The sequence below is a fragment of the Crocuta crocuta genome, unplaced genomic scaffold (assembly GCF_008692635.1).
Source record: "Crocuta crocuta isolate KB4526 unplaced genomic scaffold, BGI_CrCroc_1.0 scaffold165, whole genome shotgun sequence".
Taxonomy (NCBI): domain Eukaryota; kingdom Metazoa; phylum Chordata; class Mammalia; order Carnivora; family Hyaenidae; genus Crocuta; species Crocuta crocuta.
In genome coordinates, this window is record NW_027530502.1 from 4,325,705 (window position 1) to 4,345,518 (window position 19,814).

The 19,814-nt window shown below is 38.4% G+C and overlaps 1 protein-coding gene across 1 annotated transcript in view; it reads left to right on the forward strand.

Annotated features, from left to right (window-relative positions):
* The first annotated feature begins 6,831 nt into the window (after window positions 1-6,831).
* Window positions 6,832-19,814, forward strand: part of CDK14 (cyclin dependent kinase 14) — a 563,883-nt gene continuing 550,900 nt past the window's right edge. The window contains exons 1-2 of the mRNA XM_077766835.1: window positions 6,832-6,988; window positions 13,769-13,800. Coding sequence (XP_077622961.1) covers window positions 6,898-6,988; window positions 13,769-13,800 — 123 coding nt within the window. The 5' untranslated portion in view covers window positions 6,832-6,897. The remainder of the gene's footprint in view (window positions 6,989-13,768; window positions 13,801-19,814) is intronic.

Genomic DNA, 19,814 nt, shown 5'->3' on the forward strand with positions numbered 1-19,814 from the left:
ATGTTCATGTGCATGTGTGCTCTCTCTCTCTCAAAATAAGTAAATAAACTTAAAAAAATTAAAATGGGTCACTTTTCATTTTCCCTCACTAGTCTGTAAGCTCTGTGCTCCACATCTTTCACTGTCATATATCCAGCTCCTAGCACAGTGTCTGGAACCTAGTAGGTATCAATATGAATTTGATCACGGAATAGACACTCAACTGTAGAGAACAAACTGATAGTTACTACAGGGGACATTGGGGGAGAGGGAATGAGGGGATGGGTTAAACAGGTGATGGGTATTAAGGAGTACACTTATAATGAGCACCCAGTATTGTATGTAAGCAATGAATCACTAATTTCTACACATGAAACTAATAATACACTGTCTGTTGACTAACTGGAATTTAAATAAAAAAGCATTTAACTGCCCAGCTAGCTCAGTCGGTAGAGCATGGGACTCTTAAATAAAAAAGCATTTGATAATTACACAAATGAAGACAGGAGAAATTACTTGCTTATGATAAGAGGGTAGAGATAGTACTAGAAACCGATTCTCTCAATCCTTTCTGTTCAACTCAATTGGCCTATGTCTGTTTTCTTGGTTTGTAATTAGAAGAAATCAAATACATTTGATTAGGAAAAGGAGATAATTTGTAGGTGGATAGGACCAGGATAATTGTCTCTCTATTGTTTACAGATGAAGAAGCAGAGGATTAGTGATACTATATAGGCCATTCCAAAGGTTCTAGAACTGAGAATATCTTTTGGCTCTTGTCCCTGGTTTCTGTTTTATCGTTTGAAATATACCTAGGATGTTTCCTCTCTAATATTACTGTTTTGTATGCTCCATGAATATTTCTGCCTTGTCTTCCCTGACTTTTATCAAATAACAACCATTATGTTGCTATTTAAGGGACTAAATCAATGATTCTTACTACTTGTTGTACAAGAATCATTTTGGAGACTTTTTCAATCCATATGTGCCCCTTTCTCCTCCTGCCTCTCCAGTCCCTGCCTAGGATATTCTAGAATGATCCTTTGAAAATGACCCCCCAATATGATGGTATTTGGAGGGTCTTTGGGAGATGATTAAATTATAAGGATGAAGCTCTCATGAATGAGATTAGTGCCGTTATAAAAGATGTCCCAGGGAGCTCCTGGGACACACAGTGAGAACACAGTGAGAAGTTGACGGTCTCCACCTTGGAAGAGAGTTCTCAGCTGAAGTCAACCATACTGGTTTCCTGATCTCAGACTTTCACCTTCCAGGACTGTGGAAAATAAATTTCTGTTGTTTAAAAGCCATCCAGTCTATGGTATTCCATTTATAGCAGCCCAAACAGACTAAAACACCAAGTAATTTGGTATGACTCATCCCCATAGGTGAGGAGTATTGTGTTAAATATTTGTTATGACCAAATTACATTTAATGAATCCACTGCTGTGATGCATGCTGCAGTGGCTCAACAAGTGATAGTTTCAGAATGTTTAGTTAATTTATAAGCACCAATTAGAGTAGGAAGAAGCCTCTTTTTCAAAGTCAATTGTATTATCTTTGAATACCACACTTTTAATATTTTCCCATAAGGTATGAAAAAAGAAAATATAATACTGGAATTTAGGAGTTTTTATCTATCCATTAACCTGCTTGAGTTTGTTTTTAGAGCTTTCTCTGCTTTGGGATAGTTCCTTTCTATACAATAAAGACAACCATGATTATACCCAAAGTATATCAAAAGAAAAAGAAAATGTCATATATCATGCTACAAAAATGCTTTATAAAAGAATAGATTTGGTAACCAGACTGTGTCTCAATCTAAAACTGGAAGCTGTGTGATAAGTTTGGGGATGTCTAGGCATCGCTAGGCTCATTTCCTTGTGCAACATAGTAGTAATGATAATGTCTCTAAGAGTAGTATGGGTTAAAATGAAATCATCAATTTATAGCCCATTATAAAGCCAGAAGTATTTTAATTACCTTTAAAAATAATAAATAGTGAGTTTTGCTAGGGAATATGATATGTCTGATGACACCATCAATATAATTATCCTATGGACACTTTTTCTGGCTTATAAGCACTTGATTAGTATAGGCATATGAATGCAGATGAACTGTCAAGTGACTTGGAAAGAAAGATTAGGGTGTTTTTGATAGAAGAGCTGCATTTCTGAACATAATTGCTCCTAATGGGGCTTGTCTGTACTGACCAAAGGCATAAGTTTTGGTTCACTAAAATATTAACTTCTGACCATTTTCACATCCATGTCCAGAGTTCAATTATAGGACTGGCTCCTCAAGTTTAATTTTGATGGATGTGTAACATGATGCATTGAAACTGATGACAGTCATAAATGAGGACCCTTTCTTGATGACACATCTGTATCATACACACAAATAACACCAAAGGACATAATGAAGTGAGTTGTGTCTTGGTTGGTATTTTCCTCTATGGACATCCATCGTACAAATTATATAATAATGGAAAATAGGAACGAGGTAACATTAATATTAAAGCATGGTTTAATAAGACAGCACAGTTTACCAGTATTTCAATGCATGCTTTGACCCTGATAGTTTATTTTCTTCAAAACTATTTTGAGGTAATTTATATTGACATCATTTGGATGTTTTGGCAGCTTCTTTGTTCTTACTACAGCCATTTGCAAGTAGATCAATTTACTTAGGTCCCTAGGTCTCTTGAAATATATGATGAATAAATATAGAATTACCTATAAAACAATTAGACAAATACAGGTCTTATTTCTGCACAAGCCTGGAGGTTTGTGGCAACAGAGAATTATTCCTGTAAATGTGTAAAGGATTGAAATTAGGAGTCACTAGGCAATGGGTGGCGGATAGAACAGAGAGAGGAAAGATGGGGAACTCCATTTACCTAAGTATGAATATACTGATTTCTGCAACCTTTCTTTTCCCTCCCCTTTTTTGTTTTAATCTGCTCTATGTCAAAAAAAAAAAAATAGGAAGAAAGAAAGAAAAAGAGGAACCCTTAAGGCTAGACATTATCCAAAAGTTGGTGACAAGAGTTTCGGATTCCATGTACCAGTTTCACTGATGACTCAGTGGGAACTTGGTATAAGTCACTTAACCTTGTGCTACTTCAGTTCCTGCTGGATGTGTTCACAAAGGAGGATAATATTTGATCCTAAAAATAATTAACTAGGTTGACTATTTAGATTTCTAAGAGGATAATTAATTAGGTAAATTTCCACCACTTCAATAATTATAACCTGACTGTACGTCTTAATTATTTACCCTTTGGTTAAATTCTCAAATTTTACATTAATAAACATATATATTCTCTCTTTAATTTCACTTTCCCACTCCATTCCCCACATACTTGGCATCATTGTTTCATGGATTTTATTTTACTGACAATATCTTTTCATACCATTTCAAGTCAGTTAATCTGTTTCTCCTTTTGCCAGATTCTAGATTCTAATTAAATCCTGTATAATATATCTTATTTGGATTAGGACCCATTCCCTTAAAATTTACTGTCAGCATATTAGCCTATTTTTCTTATATGGGTAAAATCCATTTATAATAAAAGTATAACTAATGTATAGCAGAACTAGAAATAATGTATCTTAAGTTTCACATAATTTTTGTCCTTGGTCTTTGTCCATCTTATTTGCGTGTTAATTACTCCTCATTAATATATCTACATTTTAGTATATAAGCTGGGAGAGGAGAATATTCACCATTCAACTTAAAATCAGAATTTTGCAGGAATGAATGACCCTAGAGGTCATCTAGTTCAAGCCCCCTTTTTTTATAGATAAGAAAGTGGGTAAGTCATTTATTTATTTAACGCCACACAACACTTAGAGTAGGGACTGGAACCCATGAGTCGTGGTGGATCTCCAGCCACTGTTGCTACTCCTCAAGGCCTAATTAATACATATGCATGCTTTAATTGATGAATTTGATTAAGGTCAACTCATGTTGGGTTCAGCCCCTATGTAAGTTTATCTGTTTGTATTCAGATACTGCACCTTTAATTCAGGCCAGCCAAAACTATAACCTTGTGAACCAGAAGTTCAGATGGAGGACTGGCACAGATCCATCCTCCCACTGAAAATACATATGCCACACAGATGCTGGATAGTCATCTTTGTTTCTGAGGACAACACATCACTTTTCGGGGGCAGCAATACATTCTACATTCCTTTGACATTTAATTTAAATCCACTATGATGGGGCGCCTGGGTGGCTTGGTTGGTTGGTTAAGAGTCCAACTTCCTCTCAGGTCATGATCTCATGGTCTGTGGGTTCCAGCCCCGCATTTGGCTCTATGCTGACAGCCTGCTTTGAATTCTGTGTCTCCCTAGCTCTCTGCCCCTCCTCCACTCATGCTCTGTCTCTGTCTCTCAAAAATGAATAAATATTTTAAAAAATTTTAATTTATATCCACTATGAAATAAACATTTAAATTTTTGTATCATAGACTCCCTGTCCTCAGGGAACTTACAATCTAGGATAAAGACATAAGTGAAACAAATAACTGTGTAAAGAGTTGAATCCAATTAAGTGTACACATTTTAAAAGCATCCAGTTAAAAATTTCCTTCTTTGTGTCACAATTTCTTACAAAATTAATCATTTTAATATATAACCAACAAAGGAAGTTGTTAAGCATATACTGGAAAGTTGGTTATTCATAATTGACAGGATTTATTTGGTCCATTACTAACCACTGTCTCTCCTGTTACGAATACTATTGTAATGAAGTGAAGTTTATTTTGGAGATGGGAAAGCAGAGATTTTGGAGTAGGGTAGGTAAAAATGAAGTAAACATTATTTTTATGTTTTAAATCAGTATTTTTAATAAGTAATGCATTCTTTGGGTAAAACATTCAAATTTTCCTTAAAGGTATAAGGGCAAAAGAAATGTTCTCTTTATTCTGGGTATGCACACTTGATAGTTCTTTGTTCTTTTTCTGGAGAAATTTTCTGTGCATATAGAAACATACATTTGTATATATTTCCCTACAAAGGAGTTAATGATAAGTTTGCTTTTTACTCACCCAAGATATAAATATGTCTCATTTATCTCATTTAAATACATGTTTATTTACTATATCTTTGTATGCATATACCATGATTTATTGAAGCAGAAGTTAACCTTCAAAAAGGTTGGAAATATTAAATACTAGGGAGGTAAAATGGAGAATTTATATCTTTATCTATATGTGTATTTACTTATATGAAATAGTCATTGTCAGAATGAATAGGATAGCCACAGACCTATAATACTCAAAGCTTATTAAATTAGTAACTATTTCTTCATCTTTGTTGACTGGGTAGATAGAACCCATCAGTAGTTTAATTGGATGCTTTTGTTTTTTCATTCATAGCTGCTGATAACTTTCTCCCTAACTAACGTGAGGAAGTGGTAAAAGTCAAACTTTTTCCTGTCTGAGGTCATAGTTGGTGCTGTCTGTAATATCTAATTATGGTCACTAGATCCTTGCATCTTGATGATTTCCCCACCCTCCTTCGCTCCCCACTTGGCTTGACTTCCTGTCTTTTATCAGCTGCAATCTATCAAGACCCCATAATGCGCTAAGTGCAGAGAGAACAAATCCAAGTGTTCTACCTCACAATTTAAGGAAGGCAGGGGGCTAGTTTTTGTTTTAAGATAAAAATCTTTTTAACAAAACACAAACTCCCCAAAACTTCCTTTAAACCAAACATCATTGTCACACGCTCACAAGTTCTTATTACTTACACAGCCAGATGACTCAAGATTACTAAATTTCTATTCATAAGGACTTTGCTGGCCCCAAATCAACATTCAGGCCCTCCCTCATCTTCCTTCACTCTCCCCTGGGAGACTGATGTTTGGAGTGCTAGCTGCACCACGTTTTAATAGAATGAAGATGATGTGTGTTTGTTGCCTGAACTGTTTGTTTTGGGATTTTATAAAGCCTCCCCCAATGTCTTCCTTCTTAAAATTTATTTTTTGAGGCCGGGAAAGAGGGGGTCAGAATCTTTTTTGGCCTCCAAGTCTTCCAAGTTAGAAATATATTCTAGAATTGGTAACCTAGAAGCGGCAATCTAGAATTGCTAGGTCTAGAATATATTTACCGATTCTAGAATATTGGCAATTCTAGATTACTAATATATTCTAGAATTGGTAATATATTCTGGAATTCCATTGCTATTTACTATGGAACTGGGTATTCATATCAGAAATCACCTACATCTACATTCCCGTCAGTCACTCAGTGTGACACAGGGGTGAAGGAAAACAGTACAAGCCCTGCCTTGGTCGGGGGGCTTACAGTTGACGCTTCTGCCTTTGCACTTGACTCCCCTAAAGAACGGGCCCACCCTTCCCTTTGGATCTTTAACTTAACAGCCTCCTTGGCAAAACTGGGAAAAGAAAATAAAAGTCACCCTCAAACCTGAGTACGTCCCCGAGGCCTTTCCATTCCCCCGACCCAGAGGCAGTGGTGGTGGCACCCCCTCCCCCCAGGTCCTCGCTCTTTCACACGCGTTCGTGGCAAGGAGAAAACCGGTCATAATCGACGTGATCCAGAACCTTTCTTTTGGGTGGCCTCCCCACAGCGCGAGACGGAGTCCCCAGGCGGCCCGCTCCCAGCCCTGCCTGTTCGAGGCCCTCGGCCGGCTGGGTCCGGGAGCTCGCGGGCGGGGCGGGCAGGGAATGGGGAGGCGCGCGGGGGCAGCCGGGAGGGGGCGCCGCGGGGGCGCGGGNCTCGCCACTCGCCTCCCGAGCCCAGCGCGTCGCCTCCTGGCCGGAGGAGGAGGTGGAAGAGGAGGAGGAGGAGGAGGAGGCGCCGCCTTCTCCTTGCCGCGCGCCCTCGCTGTTGTCTGCGCTCCGCTCTGGACCAGTTTGGGGAAGTTGCCGGAGCCCCGTGTCGCCCAGATGTGCGACCTCATTGAGCCGCAGGCGGCCGAGAAGATCGGCAAGATGAAGAAGTTGCGGAGAACTTTGTCGGAGAGTTTCAGCCGCATCGGTGAGTGGCGCGCTGCCCCGGGCACCCGGCCGGACGCCCCCGGCGCCTGCTCCTCCGCCCCGCGCTTCTGGCATCACCAAAGCGGCGACCACCCGGGGCTGGTGTAGAGTGCGCTGCGTGCGGACGGTGGAGGGAACAGTACCCGGACCTGGGGGTAGGGCGACAATGGGAAGGGGAGACACCCCTCTCCTTCAGGATTTAGGGGTTCATTTGTGGATGATCTTAAAGCCCACAATTTGAGTTCCCTCCCCTCACCACTAGCGCTCGGCTTCTGCGCCTGCGGTGGACAGGCGATGGGACGCCCAGGGCCCCGCTGCGCACGGGGCTGCGCGGCCGCCTGGGTCACTGCTTTTTTTTTTTTTTTTTTTTTTTTTTTTTCCNCTTTGGAAATTGATGAAACGTTGAGCTGTGCCTTCGTATTGTTTAACACATCCAACCTAAAGGGAAGTGGGACAGATACCTTGGGACCTTTTGTTCGGTACTTCGGGTCCTCGAAAGCGAGATTTGGCTGCTCTGTCCCGAGCTCTCTGAAATCTTTCCATTGCAGCAAATAAATGCGCTCAGTGAACTTGTCTGAACATTTAGGAATAAGTCCCCCGAACTTCTTACATTTACTACGTCTCCGGGGCTATTGTCTTTAAACCAACCAACCAACTGATTCACAAATAAAAACCGACTGAGAAATGTTTAGGACATTTAAGAATAAATCCATGTCACAAGCTATATAACAGGGTGGCAGCACTATTATTTGGAGTGGGTTTGTTAGCTTTTTAGGGTGGGCCATAGAAAACCCCTTTTAACCTTAAGACGGCAGCTGCCTCCTCTAACATTAGAACTTTCATTTATGCAGGTAACTGTTTTCAGCAAGAAAATCCTGCAAGCACTAAAAATAACCCTTCGGATTCCCTAAGAAGCCTTCTAGCCTTTGTTTCACTTGTTTAACATGTCATCCATGTTAATGAAGGTGTTAATGGAAATTAAGCATAAAGTGCTTAATTCCTTAAAATAAACCTCGGGGGTGCATACGAGTATTGGAGTCATTCATCCATCCATTCCTGTAAAAAAATCATTATATAAGTACACTGTAAAATATGCAAACTTTCTTCAAGTAAGAGAAAATATGGATCAAATTTTAGCCTAGTTTTCTTTGTTGTGATTTAAAATTTTCTATTGGTATACAGAATCTTTCCCAAAATGACTGTAAAGTTGTGTGAAACCAACATTTAATCCTGATTTTACTTATTGGATGGATTGGATATCTGCAGTTTCACTCTCACAAGTTAGGGATGCTTTTGAAGAGTTCCTACATGCAAATGAAGTTTGAAGCCAAGAAGAGTGTGAGAGAGCAAGGTGTTCAGTTGGTGTGCATTTTTAAGAAGGATGTTCAACCTGGGACCCAAAGCATCACAGAGGCGGGTTCTGGAGTCCATTAAGCCCTGTTCTAAATGTCTAAAACACATTAACTGTATATTTACTAATGCTAATGACTCTGTTGGAGCCCTTCCAGTTTTGTGTTAAATAATTCATTGCAGTTGAATCTCAGTAAGAAACCAAGGACATTAATATAAAAATTCCTTATGTTTAAGCAATTTTAAGGTTTTGATCGACAATCAGTAAAATTTGGATTAACTACAATGCTGGCAAATGGGATATTACAGTTAATTGGATTTTCTAGCTTACTGAGATTTAGTAATGTGAAACTCCTTTTGATTCCAACACTTGTTAAAATGTCTTCTAAGATCTAATAGATTTTATTTCCTCCTTTCAGAAACAGTATAGTGCAGTGAGCATAACTGATTATTTCTTGTATTGATGGAAGGTCATGATTCTGAAAAGCAAGTCACACTCTGGAATACTGTAAAAGGAGATAAAGAGGTTATGTGGTTACGATTGTATGTCAAACCCAAGACATACATGTGAAATGGGATTACAGAAAATCAATCTTTGTTATCTGTGTATTTTCTTAATGTTTTATTTGCAACATCAAAAAGCAATAATATGAATTTGATTATGTGAAGATTGTAAGGTGCTCGAGACTATGGGATGGAGGTTGTACTTTGGGATTATGGGGGTGCACAGATTAAGGGTGTGGGCTGAGTCAGACCACTGGAGATTTCCCATCCTGCCATGTGTAGCTGTGTGACCTTGGACAGGTCCCTCAACTTGTGAGCTTCAGGCTTTAGAAAAAAAAAAAATTAATATTTACTTATTTTTGAGACTGACAGGGACAGAGTGTGAATGGGGGAGGGGCAGAGAGAGATGGAGACACAGAATCTAAAGCAGGCTTCCGTTGCAGAGCTGTCAGCATAGAGCCTGACGTGGGGCTCAAACCCACAAACTGTGAGATCATGGCCTGAGCTGAAGTCAGACGCTTAACCGACTGAGCTGCCCAGGTGCCCCTAAGCTTCATTTTTTCATGTGGAACTCAGTTTTGTTATTGGCACTTAGTGAAATAATGCATATGTCTTGTGCGGTATGTAGTGTAGACTCAGTAGATGTTCATAATATGTTATTATCATTATTGGTGATTACATCATATTGACATAATTGATTTTCTAGGTGGGAAGCAAGAGAAGGGCAGAAGTGGCTACTGACTTTACAGTATGAAAACAGGATGGATTTTGGAGTTAGTCTCGTCTGGATTTGAACTCTGTTTTCCCAGGTTGCTGTGTGCCTTGGTTAACTAGCAGAATATCCCTAAACCTCAGAGTCCACATGTATAAAATTTCTTAGGGTTGTTGTGAAGATTAAATCAGATAGAATACATAAAATATCTAGTGCAATATCTGTTACATGTGAAGATGAATAATGGGGGCTGTAATTATTCCTTCCAGTTTTTCTGTGTATCTGCCTCCCTCCTTTCTTCATTGGTACTTCATGAGGAGATCAAAGAGTGGTTTATTCTTGTTGAGTAATCCAGCATCTCTGTATATGCATTCCCTTTAACTGATCTATGATGGCTTTTGAAATAAACACACTGACTTCATTTTGCTTTTTTAGTATGATTCAAGAGTGTAGCTTGTTATATACAGTGTCATTTAGTCATGAGAAGTTAATCACCTATAGAAAATGAGCACAACTTTTGAAAGTATGTAATATTCAGTTTATTATTAATAATAATCCTGACTATATAAAAGTGGCAACACTGATGTTTAATTCATCCACACATAAATGAGCATACCAGCTTTGTCCACCCCGAATACAGCTGATCTGAGATTACTGTATTATATAAGGTCTAATAAAACACATTGGCTTTCAAGCCATAGCACTCTAATTTATGACATTTGCCAGGGAGTGACTGCAACATAGTTATGGCTCTTTTACAAGATGGGTGTAATTGAATTTCAAAGTTATCCACTGATTTCAGTGGGGGGTATTTATGGTTTTCTGCTAAATAATGTCAGTGTGTTCACTTACTTAGGAATTACTCTTGTTGCCCCACGTGTTTTTTTTTTTTTTTAATTTTGGTTAACATAAAGAGAAATGGGAACTTAGTTGTTAAAAAGTTTATATTAAAATTCTTTTCCTCTTTTCTTTCCTTGTTTTTATTTTTGAAAGATAGCCAACGAGGAGGAATGCTTTCTGTAATATCTGGTACAAGATTAGGCAAACTGTCATTTCTTCTTATTCATTTGAATGCATTTCCTCACACTTGTTTGGATTAACTCATAGAGAAAGGTAGTTTATACTCTGTGATATTTGAGATGAAGCCCTTGTAAACCATTTCTTTAAAAGATGTAGTTTGTGGGAGAACTGAATGAAAGGAAGAGGCTATGGTTATACTGAATTTTGGGGTTTGTTACTTTGTGCTATCTGTGTGTAATGTAGAGTCCAGCTGTCATTTGATAAGTCCCTTCTTAAGGTTAAAGATTCAGACACAAAATTTAAATATAGTACCATGCCTTTTCCCAATATAGTTTCAAAAGATTTTAATTTGAAAACTATGAAATGGAATTTATATCTGTGATCCTTTCATGATAGAAAATAGTGCCTTGTTTTCATATGCCAAAACTTTAGTGTGCCTCAAAAGATAAGAGACTATCTTTGGGCCTTTGAGGTAGAAATCATTAAGTCAAATAATTATTAAGTACCTCCTATGTGCTAGATACTGTGCTGACATTCAGTTTCAGCAGTCATTGTTACCAGTCCTCAAGGACTTTTAAGAGAAGACAAGCCAATGAAAGGGCATTGACAATATAGAGTGACAAATTTTACTAAGAAGATTAGCACAATTTGCTGTTGGAGAATGTAGGAGGGGCACCACTTTGGTCTTGGTGAGATCATGGAGAGCATTCTAGAGGAAGCAGTGTTTGAGCAGGAACTAAAGAGAATATCTGATTATCTCAAATGATTCAATATATACATACCTTGTTGTTAACTCATAAAAGTGTAATACGCTTGCTATTCTGTGATATCTTTGAAGACAGTTGTGAGTTTACATTTATATGAATAATTAATGACAATCAGGGAATGTAATCAATAATGAGATGTGTGTGCTTATTTAGGTCAGAGTTTATTCATCAATGACCTGATAAATATTTGGCAGAGACATATTTAATTGGCCTTTGTTGTTACTGTTAACTGCTGTTCAGGGCAAGGCTTCCATATTTATAAGAAACTATACAAAGTGTCAATCCACCAGTGAAGGGTTACAATGAAGCCATAGATTTTTTTGGTCTTAAAATGTTCTCCTCTAAGATATCTTGGGCTTGAGAATAGAGTGCATGGGAGAGAATCTAGCTTTTCTGCTCCTTATATCTTAGAAAACACACCTGCAATTTCCTCTTCTATTTCTTTAATTTCTTTCTACCTCCAGACCCCACCCCTTTATCCAGAATGCTGAAGGAATTTGCAGGACTTAGGGGCAAGAAAGAAATAGTCCAGTTGGAATGTCAATGACATTTTAGTTTCCTGCTTTCTTCATCTCTCAACCTTGAGGGTCTTCATTCTGTGTTTGCAGTTACCCAAGGGATAGTATCAACTGTAGTTCTTACTGGATGCTTTGCTTAAGGAAAACCATGACTAAATATCCAGAACTTTTATCATGCCCAAAGTAAAGAAAATATAGAAAGTTTGCACTGTGATTTATAAGCTTGATGCTTTAGCTTTGCATCTTGCATGACAGCCACATAATTTTTCATTAAGTTTTGTTAAATGAGTTAGGTATGTGTCTGTACAATGATTGACTTTGTATTTGAAATCAATGAGCTAATCATTTCTTATTAGAAAATTTTTCTTAGATGGAACAACTTGTCTATATTTATGTAGGTCACTAATATTTTATCTTGGAATCACTACTCAAGTATATTAATTAGAAGATATGCCTTAGGTTTGAGGGAGTGAGGATGGGAGTTTAGTAACATTGTTGGCTGATATTTAAAGAAAACCTAGATTAGAAATTTTACATTCTGAGTTAAAATGAAGTCATTAACAGTCATAGAGGCTCATAACTTTCTATCAAAATAGCTTATTTTAGAGTTAATGTAGGTTAAAGCAAATACATAATAAAATGTGTGTAAGTAATTAAATGCAAGATAAGCCATTTGAGAATGGGACAAAGGACTGTCTTTTTATTTTTCATTCAGAAGTAGTTGTCCTCTAATAAAGACAGTAGAGAAATTTGGTACAGATCAGCTTCTTAGGTAAAAAGGAAAACTAAGAACTAAACTTTCAGAAATATTTTATTTCCCTCAATCTACCCTCACCCCCCCTTAACTCACCACAACAACTACATACTTCCTGATGTTTAAAAGGACAAGTCTATGATATGAAACAGAAAATATCCTTTTCAAGATTGTTACATTATATATAATATAAGCTCTGATATGGTAGCTTCCGTTTAAGCACATGACTTCTGTCAGAGATTAATTGCCAACATAATTTGTTTTCCATTGCTTCTGTCATAACATAACTTTCCAAGTAAGAGCTACACAAGTGCTTCTGTCCTGACTAGAACTGTCTGGTATAGACCATAAACACCTATGCACAATTCTATAAATTGGAAACATTTCTCCAGCTAGTGGTTTCAGCTAAATTAGCTCCTTTGTAGGAAACATTCTAAGTAATTGTAGGATTTAAAGAACTATGGTGTTTGCCAACATGCATGAAACACTTCTCTTTCTCCTTAGAGTAATAGAATGCCATTTTGAAGCCATGCATATTTAAATAAGTTTTAAGCATTTGCTAATTCCCATACAACACTCTGAATGCATTGTTTCCTTTGGTGATACTTCGTTATAAAATTGATCATGTTGAAATGTTTGAATTATGTCTCTGCAGTGCTTAGTTTAACATGCTTAGGCTTTCTTTACCGTTTTTAAACTTCTCTCAGTATGGGAATCTCATTCAGGGCAGTGTGCAGAGTGGGCGTCATCTTGACAATTGGTTCCGGAGGACCACACACCATGCATCAGGACATATACAAAAACCTGAAGTTGAAGGAAATTTCTTTAAGATTGCTTTTTGATTCTTTCATACTTTTCATTAAAACGTTTTCCTACTAAAGAAGAGATGGGGAAAGATATGCATACTTCTTTTCCATACTTGGGAGGATAGTCCATTTACATATTTATGAAAGTGCCTCACAAAGAAGCATGCTGTGCAATTCTCTGTCTCATTTGTAGTTTTCCTATTTGTATCATAACATTGTTATTCAGGTTGGGGTACAGTTTTACTTTCTGAAATTAAGACACCATACTGCTTTGTTTTCTTTGTTTTCTAGAACTTGGTCTCCTTGAGATGTTTCACAATAACTTCTTCCTTTCCCTTTTTATTTTATAGCTTTGAAGAAAGACGACACCACTTTTGATGAGGTAGGTTAAATTTCTTTATCATATGTTGGATGTATTTAATTACTGCCGGGTACGCTTAATAGGTGCCAACTTCATACTTCAGAAACAGAAAAAAACATGCCTTAAAAAAGGAGATGACATCTCTGTAGTTACTATATTACTTTTCAACTTTAAGTAATTATTTGAATGAATTTTGGTGGTGGTCAACAGAAATATGTCTTTTTAAATTAACAAAAGATACCCCAAGGCCTTTGTGTTATTGCCCCCTTCATGGTGGTAGTGCTGGCAAAGCACATTGTGAGGTGTGTGCTTAGGGCGAGTCCAGAGTAGTTGGTAAGTTGGGCACCCCGGCTCCCTGCAGCTCTCCACTGAGTCAATGTGATGGGATGTTGACGCCACATATTGTCTGTCAGACTCCCAAAGGAGGAGCTGACTTTCCTGTTCTAGTTTTCCTATCCTTTGTGTATCAGATCCGTCTTTACCTACTTGATACAAAGTAGCAAAAAAAGCCTGTTCTAAGAGGGCAGGGGGTCCATATGTAATTAATAGCATTCTGTATGTGATTTTTAAATTGTACTCTTTCCCAAGTTTTTCGTAGTATCAGAGAGGGAATCACCAGAGAGAGTGTGTTTACAAAATATTCTCAAGAGTGCTATAGAGTGATGTGTTTCATTGTCACCATCTAAAGCCACAGTAATTGATCTGTGTTGTCAACTGGGCCATGTTGTGTGTGTGTTGTGGGTCTATATATGAACACAGAAGTATATACACAGTGTGCTTATCCTGCAGCCTAATGAAGCAATGATTAGTTTGGTTGTGGTTGTTTGATTTAACAGTTGCAGTTTCTGTGAAATATGCTACCTGTCCTCCCTCTGCAGTACTGCTTCAGAGAAGTGAGGACATTTGTGCTCATGGAAATCCCCTCGGCTATGTGGTTGGCTGTGGTGCAGGGCAGGACCACTCAGGGAGAACCTGCTCCAGATTGGGATTTCTGGATGGAGCCAGTGACATTTGGCTCTCACGGTCTGCCTCTTTGTCTGTTGCACCTGTTCTTTTTTCCTGGGGCCCAGCTCTACAAAGCCACATGTCTCTGGACTACAAAACAACTTTCCCTCCTAGCATTCCTGAAACATCCTGTAAAACTTAATTATTCTAGACCTGAAGCAATAGAGAAATATTTCCTTTCCCATCTATACTAGGCAATAATGATGTTCTCCTCTAAACCTGTATTTCTGGAATTTCTACAGTATTATGGAGATGTTTTTAGGGGAGTATTTTCTTCTCAGAAGAAATCACTGTGAGAATATTGGGTACCTTTTCTCTTTTTTTTAAAGAAAAGTCTCCCCTCTAATTATGGAGGTAATTTATACTTACATAAAAGAGAAAAATAAGGAAAAGGAGAAAAATCTCCCAATCCTATTACCTAGCTACAACCACTGTTGAATGTGCTTGCTTCTTTCCCTATGTTTAGAAACAAAAAACGTAAGCCATATATTATATGCTACCTTTTTTCTTTTAACTCAAAATGTGATATTTTACCATGGTTTTACAGATGACTCCTAATTGTTATTAGGAATTTGAAAAACCTCCTGTTTAGTTTAAATGCCATTGTTAATAATTGTATGTTATTTTGTCATGTGGTTGTGAGATTAGCTTTCCAAAAAATCTGAGGCTGGAGCCTAGATGAAAGTTGAGGATATGTATATCAAGGCGGTAACTACCCACCCTCCTTTACCTGGAAACCTCTGCACAAAGGTCTGGATTTTCTAATTTGGGGCAAAATTACTTTACGCTTGAAGATTAAATAAGTTAAGTATATGAAGGTTTCAGAATAGTGATGGGCACACAGTAAATGTTTCATAGTTGGTATTCTCATTGCCCTTGTCTTTGTCATCATCATCATCATCATCCTTCTCTTCACTGATGCTCTCATCATGACATCACCTTCTGTATTTGGAAGGGCTACAAGGAGGAAGGAAAGATTTAGTTTGAAATTAAGAATTGGGGCTATGAGGAGAGTTACTTTCAGATATTCCTCCACAATACCATATGAGTCTTCATGTGATGATTTACATATTAAAACTGTGAAAATATTGTTTGAAACCCACAATTTTCAAGATTCCATGAGAGGATGACTACATTCAGCTTTGTAATTCCTTGTGTGTCTTGTACATGGTAAGCATTCAGTAAATATCTGTTGAATGTGAGTAAATATCTATTGCCAATAAGGAGAGAGAATGTTGGACCGAGTGTCAGACAATGTGGATTCTCCTTTGCCAGTTTCTAGCCATTGAATTTTCTCATTTGTAAAGCCAGTCAGAGGGTAATCTTCAAGTTGCTTTTTGTCTTTAAAATTTTTTAAGTATTTACTCATTTTTGAGAGACAGAGCACATGTGCGCAAGTGCGTGTGCAGGTGGGGGTGGGGCAGAGAGAGGAGACAGAATCTGAAGCAGGCTCCAGGCTCTGAGCTGTCCACACAGAGCTGTACATGGGGCTCAAACCATGAGATCGTGACCTGAACAGATGTCGGATGCTTAACTCACTGAGCCACTCAGGCAGCCCATCTATCTTTAAATGTAATATAAAATCCTATATCACAGTCAACGTGCACTTACAGTTTTACAGAGATCCCAGAAAGGAGCACTGCATTTGTGAGCAAATACACAGGAAGTCACCAAGGTCTTCTATGATCATTTTCAGACTACAGTGTTAGAAGTTTTCTTGAACTCCCTTTCCTTTGGCAGTTGGGGGAGTTCTGTGTTGGAATTTAGTTAAGATTCGAGTCTTGAAACCTGGGTACTGGGTCACCTTTTTAGATATACATCAAGGTGTGGCATCTCTCTTCCTACTCAGTATTTATGAAATAGAGGGCTCCTTACCTCAAGTAGTGGCCTCCTCCAGAATGCCTGGAACTGGAGTTTAGTTGCTATTCTCTGATTCCTAGAGGATTTCTCTAGGGTGTGTGTAAATGTTTGACCTTGAACAGAGGAGAAAAAGATGTGGACCTATTTGAAAGACTTATTATTCTTTCATTCTTCAATAGGCTGAAATGCCATGACTGCAGATTTTTTTTTCCTGAGAGAGAAAGAGAGAGACAGCGTGAGCAGGGGAGGGTCAGAGAGAGAGGGAAACACAGAATCTGAAACAGGCTCGGGGCTCTGAGGTAGCTGTCAGCACAGAGCCTGATACGGGGCTCGAACCCATGAACTGTGAGATCATGACCTGAGCCGAAGTCGGATGCTTAACCAACTGAGCCACCCAGGTGCCCCAGCAGATTTTTTTTTTTTTTATAAGCATCCTGGAATTATATTCATGAATGGTGTGCTAATGCTTGTTGTAGAGAGAGAATGAGACACTTTGGAAGTTAAGTACTGAGGGATGTTTACAATAGGTAATTTTGTTGGAATAGGAAATTTTGTTGAAGCCCATCATATTTGGAGAGATGATCATTTTGCCCTCATTCATTGTGTATTTGGGCCTTGATTAAAATATGAAGCATTTTTGTTCTGTAGGTTTAATCTGTATCTTTGATGTGGATAGACTAACCATTTATAAGGATAGCCTTATATCTTTATAAAGCTGCAAAACTTTCTAAATTCTTTCTCATCTTTTTGTCCCCAGTAGATGTCTTAGGCCGTGTCTCCTGGGTAGCCTCATTTTCCCTGTGCCAGTGAGTAATAGCTATACTATGACTTCAGGGAAGTTTTGAATATTATTTTTTTAACTAGTAATTTGTTTCAAAATGATATCTAAAATATAAACGATCAGAAAATACAGTTAATCTCCCCCAGTGTAAAAGTACTATGTATAAGTCCTTTTGAACTTTGGAAGGAAAAAGTTATAAGTAAGTATAAATATGTGTGCATAGAAAGGGTTGGAAATGTCTAAAGCCACAGCAATTCGTGAATTGTTCTCATGTGTAAATTATAAAGGTTAAATTGTGTAGTTTTAGTTATGCTTCATGCCTCTGTTATTTTAGCTCAAATGAGTTGCCAGAACAAAGTGTTGACTATGTTTGGCTCTTTAGTAAGAAATAAAAAAATTCTAGTGGTAGAAATAAACCTTTGAAATGCAAAGTGATTTGTTTGTTTATCATATATAATCCAGATAATTAAGCACTTTTTTGGGGGAGGGGAATTGGTCATTTACGAGTTTCCTAATTTTCTGTGCTTTGGTTGGTCAGTTGTTTCATGTTTGTGAAGTAGAAAGGGCTGCCAACACATATTTTGGCATTTTCCAGCTATTTTATGTTTGTATCCTGAGGAAACGTGTACAAAGTGTATAAAATGTCTTAACATTTTTACATCTGATCGGTAACTTCCTTAGGTACATTTTTATAGGTTAACTTGCATCCTCTCTGCTTGATATAGTAATTTTGTGAGATAGATGGGGGTCATATGCATTGACCTCTGCTTCTAGCCCATTCCCCCCTTAGTTATTTTGTATAAAGATATAACTAATACTGGAGATGTAAACACAGCAGTGATTTTTCTGAGAATCAGATGCTGGGGATCAAGTACAAATATGATTTGGGGATACTCCTGGTTGTTATTTTTCCACGCATTGAGGGTGGTGGGAGCTGTTGCAGTTTTCTTCTCCACCTAACTACCATCATGGTCCGAGGTCCCTGTGTCTGTGTGAATAATGTATACATTGTATACAGCTGTCTAGCTTCGGACTTTCCTGACTTCCTCACCTAAACTATTAAATCCCAGTAACCACGATTCTTTGTTAGCTTCCTCCCTCCTGCTGCACTTCTTCTGTGTCTTCTTTGCAGGACTCCCTGTTTCTAGACCACCCCTTCTCAGCCAACCCTATCCCATTCTTCCAGCCCACAACCCATCCCCCTCCTGTTTCCTCCTCTGTTCACTCACGGTACATCACTCCCTTGCCAGTATCCTCAGTGGCTGTATCCCTTTGTGTTTTGCTTGTAATCTGCTCCGCCAGCCCTCGATTTTGACCTGGCATCTTTTCCCCCTCTGCCCACCAGCTGCCAAGAGCTGCTTGAGGAAACCACTCTGTAAATAAATTTATCATTTCTGGCCTTAGCTAGAACCCAAGGCAACTGTGCACAGTTTTGCCCTGTGTGGCTGGCCTGTTTCCTGCTGAAACCTTTCCATTTCCCTCAGTTCTTCTAGCTACCCTCCTGCACCCCTCCTTCCTTTCGTAGATGACTTTCCCTCTGTGTTAGTTTGCTAGAGTTGTCATAGAAAAGTCCCACAGACTGGGTGGCTTGAACAACAGAAGTGTATTGTCTCATAGTTCTGAAGACCAGAAATGTGCAATCAAAGTGTGGGCAAAGTTGGTTCCTTTCAAAGGCTGTTCCTGAGGGAAGGATATGTTCTAGGCCTCTCCGTTTAGTTTGTAGATGGTCTTCTCCTTGTGTCTTCACATCACCTTTTCTTAATGAGTGTCTATGTATCTGACTTTTCCCTTTTAATAAGGACATTGGCCTTTTTGAGTTAGGGGCCCACCCCACTCCAGCATGACCTCATTTTAATTTCAGTAATTACATCTGCGCTGACCCTGTTTCCTAATAAGATCCCATTTGGAGATCGAGGGTGGGGGGGTCTTTAAGAAAAATTTTTGTTGTACACAATCCAAAACTTATAACACCCTCCAACTTACTACAACACTTAATATTATTAGGTGTCAGCCCCTTCCCTGTGCGTGTACCTTCATTTGGTCCAATTTTACTTCCTTTTTTCTAGCTTCAGAGAATGTGTCTGTTCTCCTATTCTAGGTTAGTTCCTTCTCCTTTCTTCTTCATTCCTTTCCCTACCTTCCCTCCAAAATCTGTGCAATCAATTCTTTCTTTCCTTATCCACTCATTCTTTCTTATTCTGCTCTTCCTTCATACAGGTGTTTTGCCCTAGGCTCTGTGCTCTGTTAAGCCTTCTCCCTCTCTTCTGTGCTAATGGAAGCCCTCTGTCCACTGTGATCATTTTTTTCATTCTCTCCTTGAGCAGTATGTCTATTTCTTCTTTTTGACTATTCCCTTATTATACTGACATGAGTGTGGCTGACCCTGCTT